Source organism: Lynx canadensis, chromosome E3 (genome assembly GCF_007474595.2).
Source record: "Lynx canadensis isolate LIC74 chromosome E3, mLynCan4.pri.v2, whole genome shotgun sequence".
Classification (NCBI taxonomy): Eukaryota; Metazoa; Chordata; class Mammalia; order Carnivora; family Felidae; genus Lynx; species Lynx canadensis.
Window position 1 is genome coordinate 25,846,105 of NC_044318.1, and position 15,106 is coordinate 25,861,210.

A 15,106-nucleotide genomic window follows, 5' to 3' on the forward strand; every position below is an offset into this window, starting at 1 on the left:
AGGTCCAAAGGAGACACAGATTACGTCTGGTTGATGATACGCTTTTAATGTGCCCATCTTTCCCAGGTTTCTTTCCTATACCACCACGCCTGTTTTGACCCTGCTTCCCTCTAGACCCGCCCCTTGCACCTCTGAGCCAATCCGAGAGGAGCCGGGAGCGCTCGGGCTACCTAGCTTGGATCTCTAAGCGGGGCTTCTCTCTGGGCCCGCCCCTTCCCCCTCTGAACCAATCCGGACGGGCTGGCGAGTGGCATGGCTGCCCCCAGCTCTCCGGGCTCCGGGTATACTGGTAATGCTTCAAGATAGTTCTGGTCGTCTCCCGGTGTCCGAGCCAGGTTCTTCAGGTCTGCAGTCCTAGTCTATCGGGCCGCAGAGCCTGGGCTCTGAGGAGAATGGGTAAGCCGTCACCCTCCCCCCCCCCACCGCCCCCCGACAGGCAAAATCGTGGAGGGGGAGGAGAGAGGGAACCGTTTTTCTCACTCTCTCCTGGCGGAGTGGCGTCCTCGAGGACCGTCCTTCAGAGGTTGTTGCACTTGTCAGCCCGGGACAGGAGCCATTGACAGCAAGGGAGGATTGATCCTTGCTTTTGACCTGGCTTTTGCCTCATGAGGTTAGGGGATGAGTTCAGAAGGAACCGTGCTTCTGACCCCAAGTAAAACGCATAGAGAACTGCCCACTTTCTTTACCCACGTGTTTGGTGGCTTTTGGTCTTTTCCAGGGTGGAGCAGCACCTGTAAACCCCAGAATTTAGGCTTCGCCTTTTGAAATTGCCTCCAGTTCAACATTTGAGGCCAGGTCCATTCATACGTCTTTCCAAAAAACGGGGTGTGAGATCCATTGCAAGTAACAGTGGGTCTTTAAAGTAAAACTAGAGCAAAGAGAATAGTATTTTTTAAAGCTTTTCTTATGGAGTACTCAAAACACAGCAGAGTTAATTCCACGTAAAGTGTTTTGACTTTGTTCACTTCTCTTGCTTCCAAGTGCTATACCCAAATGAAGGTACAATTTTGTGTTTTTCTGAGTTAGCATCGTTACGGTAATTTTATCACATGACCACATGCAGTTGTATATTATTTTTATTAGAGTTGATTTTTTTAGAATTCTTAGCCGGGTTGTTGACTATGAAGGTTGGTTTTATTTTATTTTTTATTTTATTTTTTAATGGTTATTTTTGAGAGAGAGACAGAGACAGAGAGAGACAGCATGAGCAGGGGAGGAGCAGAGAGAGGGGGAGACACAAAATCCAAAGCAGGCTCTCCAGGTTCTGAGCTATTCAGCACAGAGCCCATTGCTGGGCTTGTGACAGCTTAGAGCCAGATGTGGGGCTCGAACTCATGGAGTATGAGGTCATGACCTGAGCTGAAGTCAGATGCTTAACTGAGCTACCCAGGCGCCCCTATTTTATTTTTTATTCTTAAAATAAGGATGGGCAGCTTTGTATATGTAACTTTATGTAAAATTACATGTATGTATTGTTTTAAATTTAGATCCTTCTTTGGATACATGGGACTTCTCTTCACCTTTAATATCATTATGGATAAACAGGTTTTACATATATTTGGGCTTTGCCTTTGGCATTAGCCTTTGGATTTGTTTCCAGATTGTCATCAGGAAGCAGGTAAGTGGAGTTGGTTTTTTTTTTTTTTAATTTTTTTTTTCAACGTTTATTTATTTTTGGGACAGAGAGAGACAGAGCATGAACGGGGGAGCGGCAGAGAGAGAGGGAGACACAGAATCCGAAGCAGGCTCCAGGCTCTGAGCCATCAGCCCAGAGCCCGACGCGGGGCTCGAACTCACGGACCGCGAGATCGTGACCTGGCTGAAGTCGGACGCTTAACCGACTGTGCCACCCAGGCACCCCATGGAGTTGGTTTTTATAGGAGAGAATTAAGGCATTAGATTTATAGAGAATTTAGAGTGCAGATTTTCTAAGGTTTTCAGAAAAGCTAAAAGGAACTTTTCAGTCACTTTTATGTTTGGTCTCTACACAGGTTTTTTTTTTTTTTTTATGCCTAAAAATTTTATTCTCAGTTTTTAGAGACAAATTTATTATGAAATAAGTTATTTATGTTTTCTTTGATGGGCTGTGGATGTTTTACTCTTGAGATACAGGAAGAGTTCATAATGAAAAATTAAGCCTTCATAAGAAAAATCTATTTAGCACTTTTAAAGAGTAGTAGTCTTCTGTTTTCTTATCACTAATTAAGGATTGGAAAGTAAGTTCCTAGTCTTATTTCGATAAAGCACATTATGGATGAATGTATGTATAATTAGTTCTGTCCTGGAGGAATTGGGAATCTTTATAGCCTTAAGGATCGTAGGTCCAGCCTTTAAAGGACCTAATTATATCAAGGGATTAATATTTGAGGAGTACACCAGAAAGATTAAGAGAATAGTAAAATCGGTTATTGTCTGTGCTGTCATCACTACTGAAGTTGGGAAAAGACTCAAACTTGATGGATTTTGTGTAGTTGTTTATCTTCAAGGGCAAGAACTCAAAGGATAAATCTGTTCCAAAAGCAACTCGGGATTTGATGACAAATGGTTATATCTCTCTTCAAAAGAAGGACATCTTAGTGTCTGGAGTGAAGATTTTCTATGGTTCCCAGACTGGAACAGCGAAGGTGAGAACTTCATATGATATTTTTCTCTGGGTTTCTTGATCTTTTAGAAGATCGCTTAAAGGTATCCATTCACAGTGAACTGAATCGGTCTTCTAATTTTTTTTTTTTTTCTTTTAAATCTTCTTTTTTCCCTTCCTCAGCATACCTTTTTCCTTCCCGGGGCATTGCGTGGGTTTTTAACCCTTGTGCCCAATTCCAGCCTTGTGCCCAATTCCAGCCCAATTCCAGTCTGATGGTCACTGTCCTGAGGGGTTTTGTGCTGAAGCTTGCTTCTGCCTCAGCAGAATGGAGAGTTCTAAGCCTATTACTGATGGCGGGTGCGGAAGTAGGGGATAGTGAAAAGAGCATGTCAGCAGTAGCGTCCAGTATGGGATGGGGCCCTGACTTTCACGACGTCACACATCTACTTAATAAAATGTGTTTTGATTTAATAGCGTTAAAAGTGTTAACAGTAGACATCGAATGCTGCTTAAAGTAGATACGTGCTGCGGATGTATTTGCTGTCGGCTTCTTTGTTATGAAGGTCACAGCTATTTAGTGCTTTTTAGGAAAAGATTCTAAGGCGAAGGTGAAAATGAAGTTAAAAAGTGTCAACTGATTTTTGTGGGGTACTAAAGAGGGTCGTACTGCCCTCTTGTGGATGTTTTGTAGAATAATATTTCTTCGCTTTTCAGAACTCCAGTGCCGGCTTTGTGCCACATCATAGTTGGTCACTTAACATTAAGGGTTCAGCCTTAAGCAACAGAGGTGGGGAACCAGAAGAAATGTAAAAAAGGCATCTGAGCAGCCAAAACAAAGTCCTTATGTGTTACTTATGTGTTACTCATAAAAGATCTCAAAGCCTCTTTTTATGTGTGTTTTTAATTTTTTTAAAAGATCAAATTGACACTTGAAGACTGTAACAAATCCAGGTGTGTGGAGGGTTCATACTGAAAAGTACTTTCTAGTGAATCTCTTTTTAACTATTTCTTCTTTTTGATTCCTCTGATGGCTGTTTCTTTATGCTGTGTTTCTAGATTGATCAATGTTGGATAAAAGTTATTGACTTCTTGTATTAGTTAACACAGACTTTCCTCAAATATCAGTTGTTGGCCTCTTAGCTTAATGTCGTTGGCCATCTCATTGTTGATACGGGTTAGATGACCCTCCTAAAAGCTATGCCATCTGAATTTCTTTATTCTGCTTTCACATTTAATGGCTTCATATTTGCTGGGTGTAGATTAGTTTTTCCTTACAGCTTTGAAGGCATCACTTCATTGTCTTACCCCGGTCAGTGTTGTTGATGAAAAAGCTAGTCTCCTCATTCCTTTGTAGATGACTTGATTTTTATGTTTCCGGAAGCTTTTAGAGTCATGTCTTTGTCCTTGAGGTTTGGAACTTTTTTGAGATGGTGTCTAGGTTGGATCTTTTTTCAGCTGTTGTGCTGGACACTTGGGCTCTTTTGAAGATTTGTGAGCATTTCTGCTAATGTTTTTGGGCATATTTTTTCCCTTCCATTTTCTGTTTTTTTTTCTTTTTTTTTTATTAAAAAAAATTTTTTTTAATGTTCATTTTTGAGAGAGAGAGTGAGAGAGACGGAGATAGAGTGTGAACAGCAGAGGGGCAGAGAGAGAGGGAGACACAGGATCCGAAGCAGGCTCCAGGCTCTGAGCTGTCAGCATAGAGCCAGATGCGAGGCTCGAACTCACAAACCATGAGATCATGACCTGAGCCGAAGTTGGTCGCTTAACTGACTGAGCCACCTAGGCTTCCCATTTTTATTTTATTAAAAAAAATTTTTTTTAAACTGTTTTTTTTCTTTCTGTCATTTGTGTTGGCTGGATGTTAGAGCTTTTGGATGGGGCTTCTTTGTCTTAAATCTTTTCTCTTTTGTAACTCTTTTTCTTTCCACTTGGGGTTGTGGGATTTCAATTCCAAACCTTTTTGAATGTTTTATTTTGGTTCTTACGTTTTTAGTTGCAGAAACACCATTTTGTTCGTTTTTTTTCTACCCCTCTCCCCAATTTTGTTCTTTTTTAAAACATGTTTATTTATTTTTGAGAGAGAGCTCGTGCACATGAGTGAGTGGGGAAGGGGCAGAGAGAGGGGGACAGAGGAGCCCAAGAAAGCTCCATGCTGACAGCAGAGAGTGTGATGTGGGGCACAAACTCAAGAACTGTGAGATTAGGACCTGAGCCAAGGTCAGACACTTTCTGACCTTGCCATTTTTCTTTCCTTCTGCTTGTTCTCATCAAATTCCTGGTGAACCATGGTTTTCTGTTCATTTTTAGACAGAATGATGGGCTAGCTGGTGTGGGTTTTCTCTGTTCTTGTGTGAACAGATGTGTGTTCTTTAATTATAAATTTTTCACCGGACGCTCTGTGCAGGGTGGGTCAGAGCATACCATGTGACCTATTGGCCCCATATCTCCCTCTAACTGCCATCTCAGATTTTTTTTTTTTTTAAGAGTAAAGCGCCTTGAAAATATCTGCCACTATCTCTAAATCTCCAATTTCCCTACTCCTGTTTTTCTTGGACCACTCTTGTCAGGCTTCTATGCCCTGACGTGTTCCCGGTGCTTTCCATATTGCTAATTAGTTCTCACCTTTCATCTTACTTGGCATTCTTCTCTAGGTCATCCTCCTGCTTGGCCAGGGCTAGTCTTCCTTACTTATCATCTGCTAATTTCTCCTCTGCTTGACCTCTAAAGGTAGGAGTGTCCCAAGGCTCCGTCCTTGAGACCCTGTCTCTATTTGCACTCACTGTGCTCTCTAAGGGATCTTATTATCTAGACTGTGTTCTTGCCTCTAGATACAATTTGGGAGACTTTTTCTGTAAAGGGCAAGCCATTTTATTTTTTACGCTATGTATGTGTAGGTATTTAGGCTTTTAGTTTTTGTGGGCCAAGCAGTTTTTGTTGCAGCTGCTCAGCTCTGCTGCCTTGGCGTGGATGCAGCCACAGACAATACGTAAATTAAGTGACATGACTGTATCCCTGTAACTTGCACCTGTAGAACCAAACAGAGGGCTGGATTTGACCTGCCGGCCTTTGTTTGTATGCGCTGAGGGCCTCTGAATTTATGGTTTTCATCTGAACTGTTCCCCTCAACTCCAGACTCCCATGTCCAGTTACCTATCTTAGATCTTTATGTGATGTCTAGTAGGCATCTCAGAATTCAGATGCTCAAACTGAACTCCCGAGTTTTTTGTCCAGACCTTTTTCACTTACACTCTTTACCAACTTCATCTTTCCAGTTGCCTAGCTCAAAGAAAACCTTTGGCTTCTCTCTTTTTCCTACTCCCCTCCCCCCGTGCAATTTGTCAGCAAATGCTGTTTGTTCTACTTCCACAATGGATCCAGGTGCCAGTCACTTCTCAGCACTGTGGTTCGGGGCACCCTCAGATTTTGTCTGGATCACTGCAGTCACGTCCCCTTCATTCAGTGCCGCTCGGCCCCTCCCTCGGCTTCAGGACCCTCTCAGCTCCGCAGCCAGAGGGACTCTGAAAACTTAAGTGGAACCACATTCCCAGCAGTGACCTCCTCATTCACCTAGAGTAAGTGCCAAAGCCCTCACAGTGGCCAGGAAGCCCTCACGTCTGGTTTTCCATTATCTCTTTTACCTCATTTCCTTGGTCCCCCCCAGTCCCCCTCAGTGTTGTCAGCCTCTTTGCCAAGCCTGCCCCCTCCTTTGGGCCTTTTCACTTCCATGTTACCTCTGTTTGGGGTAGCCGCATGGCTTGCCCTCTCATTTCCTTCAGGTTTGGCTCAAATCTTTGTCTTTGAGACCACTTCTCCAGTTCTGATACCAGCTACCCAGAGTTTTTGTCAGATTCCACAGGTATAAGGGCCCAGTCTACAAGACTTGTCTCCACTTCAGATGCCAGGGGCCACTAGTCCCAGGGGCCACCTGTGCTTGTGACTGGAACAGCTATAAGTTCGATCCCACGGTCCTCCTTAGGTTCGATAATTTCCCGGAACGATTCACAGAACTCAGGAATTGCCTGACTGGCTACATTTACTGGTTTCTTGTAAAGGACACAAGACAGACACAGACAAATGGCAGACATGCATAGGGCAAGGTATGGTGGAGAGGAATGGCTCAGAGCTTCTGGACCTTCTCTGTGCACCACGTTCTCAGGGTAACAACAATGTGTCCACCAACCTAGAAACTCCCTGAAACCTGTCCGTTAGAGGTATTAATGGACATTTCAAATCATTGGCCATTGATGATTGAACTCACTGGGAACGATGGTACTGAAAGTTCTAAATCTCTAATCATGTTGTTGGTTTTGTGACGACCAGCCTCCCTCCTGTAGCTACCTGGGGCCTACCTCCCCATAAGTTACTTCATTAGGATACCAAAGTCAGTAAGTTCCAAGGGTTTTAGGACCTTTGTGCCTGGAACTAGGGGCAAAGACTGAATGCATATGCATATTTTTATCTTATGCACCTGTTCTGACACTCCCTGTGTATAATGACAACTGTCGTCATACCTGTAATACTGTATTCTTACCCTTTACCCCGATTTATTTTCTTTCATAGCACTGGTCATCCTCTGATTAACTATGTGTTTTCTCATTTCTTTGCTCTGTATCTGTCCATTAGAATGCAAGCTCCCTGAAGGCAGGGAGCATGTGTGTCTTGTTCACTGTTGTGTAATATTTCCCAGAACTGAGACTGGCATAGTAGATGCCCAGTAAATTAATAGATGCTTGGTAGGCTTGGCTTTAATCCTGGGAGCTTAGACTACTTAGCAAAAAATAGGAAGGCATTTTCCAGAGTGCCGACACCTGGCTAGAGCTTTCCCCAAACGTTGGGTTCATTTTGTTTGGAGAAGAGCTAGCAGGTGTTTTGTCTGGGGGGTAAAGGGTGGATGTTGCCCAGGCTCTGTGTGCACTTGTTCCATATACAGATTGTCTACTGATGGGCTCTTCTCTGCCCAGGGTCCCCCCCAGCTTTGGTGTAGTGGCTGACTCTGAGCCCAGAACCCCTCTGGGGTTCTGTCAGGAACAGGGACTGTCCCCTAGGGCTTTCTCCTCCTTGTCAACCTGCTTCTGTTTGCTTTTTATCTTCCAGAAACATGTCAGATTTCTTACATCCCACATTCTCTTCCCTCTTCAGGATTTCTTACCTCCTCTATGTTTATTCTAGTGGGGCAAAGCAGCTGGAATGTCAAAAGCCAATTTAGATTTAGTCCCGTATATGTACTTACAGAGTGAGAACAGCACTGTTGAATGATTGATCTCCATAAAGATGCTTGGGAAAATGGTAGAAGTGAGAATAGCGTTTGGGTTTATGATGATAAATGTCAGTGACTGCAAAAAGTTTTTCATGATAAACGCCTATTCCCTTGCTGGCAGAGGTAAATTAAGACTGTACTTTGCTTATTTAGCTCATCGAAGAGTTTGTGTGATTTTTTTTTTTTTTTTTTCCCATTAGGGATTTGCAGCAAGTCTTGCTGAAGCAGTTACCTCCCTAGGTCTGCCTGTGGCAGTTATTAATCTCCAAGAATACGATCCAGATGATCATCTAGTAGAAGAGGTTGGTAATTGTGTTAAGTTTTTTTTCAGTCCAAACTCTCAGATGTAACTGACCTCCTGCATTCTGGGATAAATAGAATCTTCAGAACAAATTTCGTTTTCATGCTAAGGCATTTCAGTTGGCTGAGTTTGCAGGGTCAGTTAGAGGTGTTGAATATATGGTGTGGGACCCGTCCCTCTGGCATGTGGTCTCTCCTGAGGTGGGGGTAAGCGTGGGGAAGCTTGGTGGCTTGAAGTTCCCTCCTCCCTCCTGAACCAACCTCATAATCCAGGGAAGACTGTGATTGATGGCAGTGTGCAGAGCACGTGAACCACGCGTGAGATTGCTGAGAGGTCAGGAGCCACTTGGGTAGCAGAAAGGATGGGTTTGGGACTTACAGAAGTCTCTCACTACCTGCGTGACCTCTGTGCATTACTTAATTATCTGTGTGGGTTTAATTTCTTCACCTGAGAAATGCCCCTTGCTCTCGTCTAGTTACACTCAGAGAAGTTTGCCTTACAGCACTGATTCTCAAGGCATGGTCCTCGAACCAGCATTCTCAGCATCTCCTGGGAACTTGTTGGAAATGCAGGCCGGCCCCGCTGAATCAAAGTCTGGATGGGGGACTGTATTTTTACAGGTGCTCCAGGTGATTCTGAAGCAGCTAAAGTTGGAGAAGCACGTAGAGCAGGGGTTAATGAACTACTTCTGTAAGGGGCCAGATAGTAAATATCATCTGATTTGGGCGCTGTGCACACAGTTCTGCCTTTGAGGCACAAAACAACCATAGGCAATGTAAATGAATGAGTGTGCTGTGTTCTACTAACACTTTGTTTTTAAAAAAAACAGGCAGTGAGCTGGACTGGGCCTATGGGACATAGTTTGCCAGCCCCTTCTTAGTCGATAGCCTCCTAGCTGTAACTGTCCATTTCTTTCTCCCATAAGAAAATGGTGGGGTGCAAATGAGTGACCTTGAATCTGCTCAGAATTTCTTGTGAAAAATTATTAGCAAACTTTGAGATTTAACTATTTTTTTTACCATCAAAATATTTCATTGGGATTTAATTATTAATAAAGGATTGCTTATAACTTATCTCATGACTTGGAATTTAAAAACAACATTTTTTTAGGGGCGCCTGGGTGGTGCAGTCGGTTAAAGCGTCCGACTTCAGCCAGGTCATGATCTCGCGGTCTGTGAGTTCGAGCCCCGCGTCGGGCTCTGGGCTGATGGCTCAGAGCCTGGAGCCTGTTTCAGATTCTGTGTCTCCCTCTCTCTCTGCCCCTCCCCCGTTCATGCTCTGTCTCTCTCTGTCCCAAAAAAAATAAATAAACGTTGAAAAAAAAAATTAAAAAAAAACAACAACATTTTTTTAAAGGTTTGTTTATTTATTTACTTAGAGAGAAAGGATGTGAATGAAGGAGGGGCAGAGAAAAGGGAGAGAGGATCCCAAGCACACTCCGCATTTGATCTCATGACCGTGAGATCTTGACCTAGGCTAATATCAAGAGTTGGCCACTTAACTGACTGAGCCCCCCAGGCGCCCCATGACTCGGAATTTTTGAGGTTCATTCAAGCAGATTGGAATACCATGGCTAGCAGGACTGAAGGCGTATTTTGTTTCTCCGTGTAGATGATAGTGCCACGTGTTAAGTTACCTTACATTTAAAAAGTTTATTACATTAATTTTTCAGATAGTTTTAATGAGATCTTTCTGTTTTTCTTCCCAACTGATTTGGATTTTGTTTCCAGTAGGGCAGTTGGAGATGATAGGAGCTGATAGTCTGAGGACTGGAATGGAATATATAGTTAAGGGCACCAGGGGTGTATTGGCAGGGGCAGAGGACTGGGTTTTCTCCCCGTGCAAAGTGTTCTTGCTCTGTTTTCTTCCACTTTTGAAAGTGAGTAACATTTTGAAAGCACCCTGTGCCCTTAGAGATTAGTATTAATGTGGATGTCAGCATTTTAAAAAGGGATTTTCTTCACTGGTAAGTTATATTGTGAATATTCTTCTGAAATAATTACTTTCTTGGTTAGGTTACTAGTAAAAACGTTTGTGCCTTCGTGGTTGCTACGTATACTGATGGTCGACCCACTGAAAGTGCAGAGTGGTTCTGCAAATGGTTAGAGGAGGCATCCAGTGATTTCCGATTTGGCAAAACTTACCTGAAGGGTATGAGATATGCTGTATTTGGCCTGGGAAATTCTGCCTATGCGAACCACTTCAACAAGGTAGGTACAAAGTAGGTGTATGTTGAATTGTAGGGATAAATTCTCTTTTAATAAAAAAAAAAATTCATACACACATTTGTGTGTGAAATAATCCACAAACTTTGGTACTTAATAATAAACTTGTTGTGTTACTCTATTACAATGGGGAATTGTTACACATATGTATCCAAGGTTGGTGCGTAGTAGGCGGTCAGTAAATTTTATTGAATAAAATGCTTATACCTCCTGTTGTCTAGTGTCTTAGTGGCCTGGATTCACGGTCATTGAGTCTAGTCTGCTGTCCCCAGGCAAGACCTTGTGGATGGAAGATCAGTGGTTCTTTGGACTGTCTCAGCTGCCTGTTCTATAGTTGAACAACCTTTATGGCTCAGGCTAACTCTGAATACCGTTGAGCTCATTGTCTTTTAATGATTAATTTTTTTTAACGCTTATTTATTTTTGAGAGAGAGAGACAGCACGAGTGAGGGAGGGGCAGAGAGAGAGAGGGGGAGACACAGAATCTGAAATGGATTTGGGCTGCAGCTCGGGAACGGTGAGATCATGACCGAGGCTGAAGTCGGACGCTTAACCAACTGAGCTACCCAGGCGCCCCAATCATTAATTTTTAAAGGGAAATAGAAGAAAAGCATTTGCTGCCTTTTATGTAGTAAGACATTGTTTTGTTTTCCTAGATCTTTTTTCTAAATGCAATTAACTTGGGCTCCTTTTCTTTTGCGTTCTATTCTCTATACTTTAAGTAATAAAAATATAGAGCCTCTCCATTCCTTGAGATTCTAAACAGTTACTGGAACTTTTTGTATATGTACCTCTTCCCAAAATTGGGCCCAGCCAGGCTCACCTGTCTTTGGTAGAATGTGAGTAGAGGTGAAAGTAGAGATCTTCTTTTGAGCTTGTTTTCATTCAGTTCTTATATCAAGATGTGTATTTCTGGCTATATTTTCAAAGGAATTAGAAAAAAAAAAAGGTAAAATTCAGATATGTAAGTGTTTAATGCCTTGCCACTCACAAAGCCTGTTAAGTTTTGAACTCTCTCTCTCTTTTTTTTTTTTTTTAATGATTTAGTTTGTGAGAGAGAGGGAGAGAGCCACGAGTACGAGCAGAGGAGGGGCAGAGAGAGAGAGGGAGAGAATCCCAGGCAGGTTCCTTGCTGTCAGTGCGGAGCTCCACACAGCTGTGAGATCCCGAGTGGCGCTGAAATCAAAAGTAGGATGGTTAACCAACCCAGGCGCCCCTTAAGTTTGTGAGCTCTTAACCATGCATCTTGGCAATCCCTGTACCTCAGCCTAACTGCTTCTTACTGCAATACGTTCAAGTTCTGAATTTATAAAGCCATGAGTCGTGCCAGACGGGCTGCACTTTCTTATTAAAGTGGGCTTTGCTACATTCTGAATCTCATTTTGCTAATGAGTTATTTTATTCTGACCATGACTTAGAATAGGAGTTTTCAGAGTATTTTTTTAGGTAGTAATCTTAACCTTAATAAAAGGGTTTGTCTGTCCCTTTGTTTAAAAAAAAGTCTTTTGCAAGGTGCCTGGGTGGCTCAGTCAGTCGAGCGTCTGACTTCAGCTTAGGGTAATCTTGGCAGTTCATGAGTTCGAGCTCCGCATCGGGCTCACTGCTGTCAGTGTGGAGCCCGCTTCGGATCCTCTGTACCCCCGCTTTTTGTCCCTCCCCCACTTGCACTCTAAATTTTTTGTAATGTTTATTTTTGAGAGAGAGAGAAGCAGAACCTGAGCAGGGGAGGGGCAGAGAGAGAGAGGGAGACAGAATCTGAAGCAGGCTCCAGGCTCTGAGCTGTGAGCACAGAGCCCCACGTGGGGCTCGAACCCACACACTATGAGATCATGACCTGAGCCGAAGTCAGACGCTTAGCCGACGGAGCCACCCGGGTGCCCCAAGACATTGAAAAAATAACAATAAAATAAAGTCTCTTGCAGAATCTTGTCCGAATGTAACCAGTGTAGCGTTTCAGGTTGCGGCTGGGGTGGAGGGCCTGCTGCCCTTCGGCTAAGCTCCCTTTTCCCAGCAGCAGCCAGTGACAGGGGTCCCCGAGGATCATGGACCTTTTGCAGAGCAGTCTACAAGCCTGTGATGCCGAGGATTATCTGTCTTCTTGCAGGTTGGCAAGAATGTCGATAAGTGGCTCTGGATGCTTGGTGCTCACCGTGTGATGGCTAGAGGGGAGGGTGACTGTGACGTGGTTAAAAGCAAACATGGCAGCATTGAAGCCGACTTCAGAGTTTGGAAGACCAAGTTCATCTCCCGGCTACAGGCACTTCGGAAAGGAGAGAGAAAACCCTGTGGCGGCAACTGCAAGAAAGGCCAGTGTGAATCATCTGCGGTACGGAGCCTCTGTGTCCCTGTCTCGCTGCTTTGCCCTGGTGTTTGGAGGTGCTGAACCTCACCTCTGCCCGGAGAAGCGCCTTCTCTGGCTTCTAGTTAGAGGGAAGCTCTGAGACTCAGGCGGTGGCGTTTTAGAGAGAGAGCGGCCTTAAGAGTGAAGCCAGTTTGTGCTGTGTGCCTTCCCACCTCTCCTATTTAATAGTTACGTGGCCAGCAGGTAGTTAATAGTTAATAGTTACACGGCCAGAGGCCTGAAGTTAGCTGAGCTCCTGTCCTCGTGTCCCCTAACCACGTCCTCCTGCTGACCTGTCTTACTGAACGATTCCTTTAGTCACTCAGACTGGAAGGCTGTCCCGTCCTAGATTCCTGTCCTCTGTCCCTCACATTCTAAACAAGTCTCTTGGCTCCTGTTTCAGGTACCTAGTTCCTTGGAAGCTCATGTCACTAGGCTGTTTCACGGCTGTCTCTCTGTTCTTTGGCACTGGGTCACTTGTGTCATTCAGGAACCACTTTACATTCTGACTCACTTTCTCTCCACCCTTGTTCCTGTCATTACCCTTTGGGGCAAAGCCATCCATGGAGGTGATTGATCCAGCCGCCCGACCTGCCAGTTGCCTGGCCTTCATACCCCCAGCAGGCATGTTCTTCACTCACCTAGGCCTCTTCCAGGGTCATCTCTGAAATTTCATGTTCCTGTGACCTGAACTCTGACCTGCCTCAGGTGTCCTGCTTTATTTACAATTCTTTTGATCCCATGCCTTTTTCATTGGGGAGTGAAAACTGCTTTCTTCACTTCTGCCCTTATCCAGGTTAGGTTTTATGCTCATTCTCTTATAAACGTCTTCAGTTGCCTTGCCTTCCACTCCCTTTTCTCACCCAAATGGCCAAACCCCAAGCCAGGTTGAAACCTCCCACCTGCCTTCCCCTTTGCCTGCTGCTTGCTCTTTGACCCTGGATTCACGACCACAGGCCTATGTATGCACTCAAACCTGCCCAGCAGTCTCCAGCGTTCTTGTGTGAGTTCCCTTTCTCACTCTCCAAGATGACTGATTAATACTCTCCATGCCTGGGGGCGCCTGGGTGGCTCAGTTGGGTGAGCGTCTCACTCTTGATTTCGGCTCAGGTCATGATCTCACGGTTTGTGGGTTCGAGCCCCACACCTAGCTCTGTGCTGACAGTGTGGAGCCTGCTTAAGATTCTCTCTCTCAGGGGGTGCCTGGGTGGCTCAGTGGGTTAAGCGTCTGACTCTTGATTACGGCTCATGTCATCATCTCACAATTCGTGAGTTCCAGCCCCACAGTGGGCTCCAGGCTGGCAGTATGGAGCTTGCTTGGGATTCTCTGTTCCTCTCTCTGCTCCTCTCCTGTTCATTCATTCTCTCTCTCTCTCTCTCTCTCTCTCTCAAAGTGAATAAATAAACTTAAAAAAACCCCAATTCTCTCTCCCTGTCTCTCTCTGCCCCTTCCCTACTGGTGTGCTTGAGAGTGCGTGCTCTCTCTCTCTCTCAAAAAGAAATAAATAAACCTAAAAAAAGACTTCTCTCTGCCCCTTCCTCCAGCTCTTGTAGGAGGCCATCAGAGATCTCTTGTAGCCCCCAACCCCATCCACACATCTTCCCCATCTCTTATGTGGCAGGAGACCGAGGGTCTGAGTCCTGCGAGAGCCGTTCTGTGCATGCGCTGGAATCAAGGACTTTGTCCCTTTGTTTATTGCGTCTCTCTCCTGTATTGTTAGTCTCTTCCATTCTGCCAGATTGTTCCTGTAAGTTTATGAACGTGCCCTGGAATCACCTGTGTTCAAACAAACAGGAAAAGCAAATATAAAACAAATGTTTCTGTTTTGTGTGTTTCAGCTGCTGTTTTGTTTTTCTGTTCTCCCTCTTTTTTTTTTAAGTTTTTTTTTTAATGTTTATTTATTTTTGAGACAGAGAGAGACAGAGCATGAGCAGGGGAGGGGCAGAGAGAGAGGGAGGCACAGAATCTGAAGCAGGTTCCAGATTCTGAGCTGTCAGCACAGAGCCCAATGTGGGGCTCCAACTCGTCAACTGCAAGATCATGACCTGAGCCGAAGTCAGACGCTCAACCAACTGAGCCACCCAGGCGCCCCTGCTGTCTTTTATAGCCATTCTTTTTGCTTATGTTTGCTTCCCTTCCCACCAGTTGGTCTTTTAATATTTTTTTACACTGTTTAAACAAATTGAGGTAAAATTCACATAACATATCATTAACCATTGTAAAGGATACAATCCAGTGGTATTTAGGACAGAGTCCTGTGCAACCACTTTTGTATGTGTTGGTACGCTTGTTCATTTTTCAGACTGGCCAGTTTCTAACTGATCTGTGTCCGTGTTTTCTGGTTCTTCTGTCGGCTCAAGTCTGCTACTGAAACCCTGTAAGGAGATTTTAGTT

At 44.3% G+C, this 15,106-nt stretch overlaps 1 protein-coding gene across 1 annotated transcript in view; it reads left to right on the forward strand.

Annotated features, from left to right (window-relative positions):
• The first annotated feature begins 228 nt into the window (after positions 1-228).
• The window catches only part of LOC115503973 (S-adenosyl-L-methionine-dependent tRNA 4-demethylwyosine synthase TYW1), a 217,667-nt gene continuing 202,789 nt past the window's right edge, over positions 229-15,106 (forward strand). The window contains exons 1-6 of the mRNA XM_030300561.2: positions 229-396; positions 1,488-1,618; positions 2,472-2,624; positions 8,045-8,146; positions 10,161-10,355; positions 12,475-12,696. Of these exons, the coding sequence (XP_030156421.1) occupies positions 393-396; positions 1,488-1,618; positions 2,472-2,624; positions 8,045-8,146; positions 10,161-10,355; positions 12,475-12,696 (807 nt within the window). The 5' untranslated portion in view covers positions 229-392. The remainder of the gene's footprint in view (positions 397-1,487; positions 1,619-2,471; positions 2,625-8,044; positions 8,147-10,160; positions 10,356-12,474; positions 12,697-15,106) is intronic.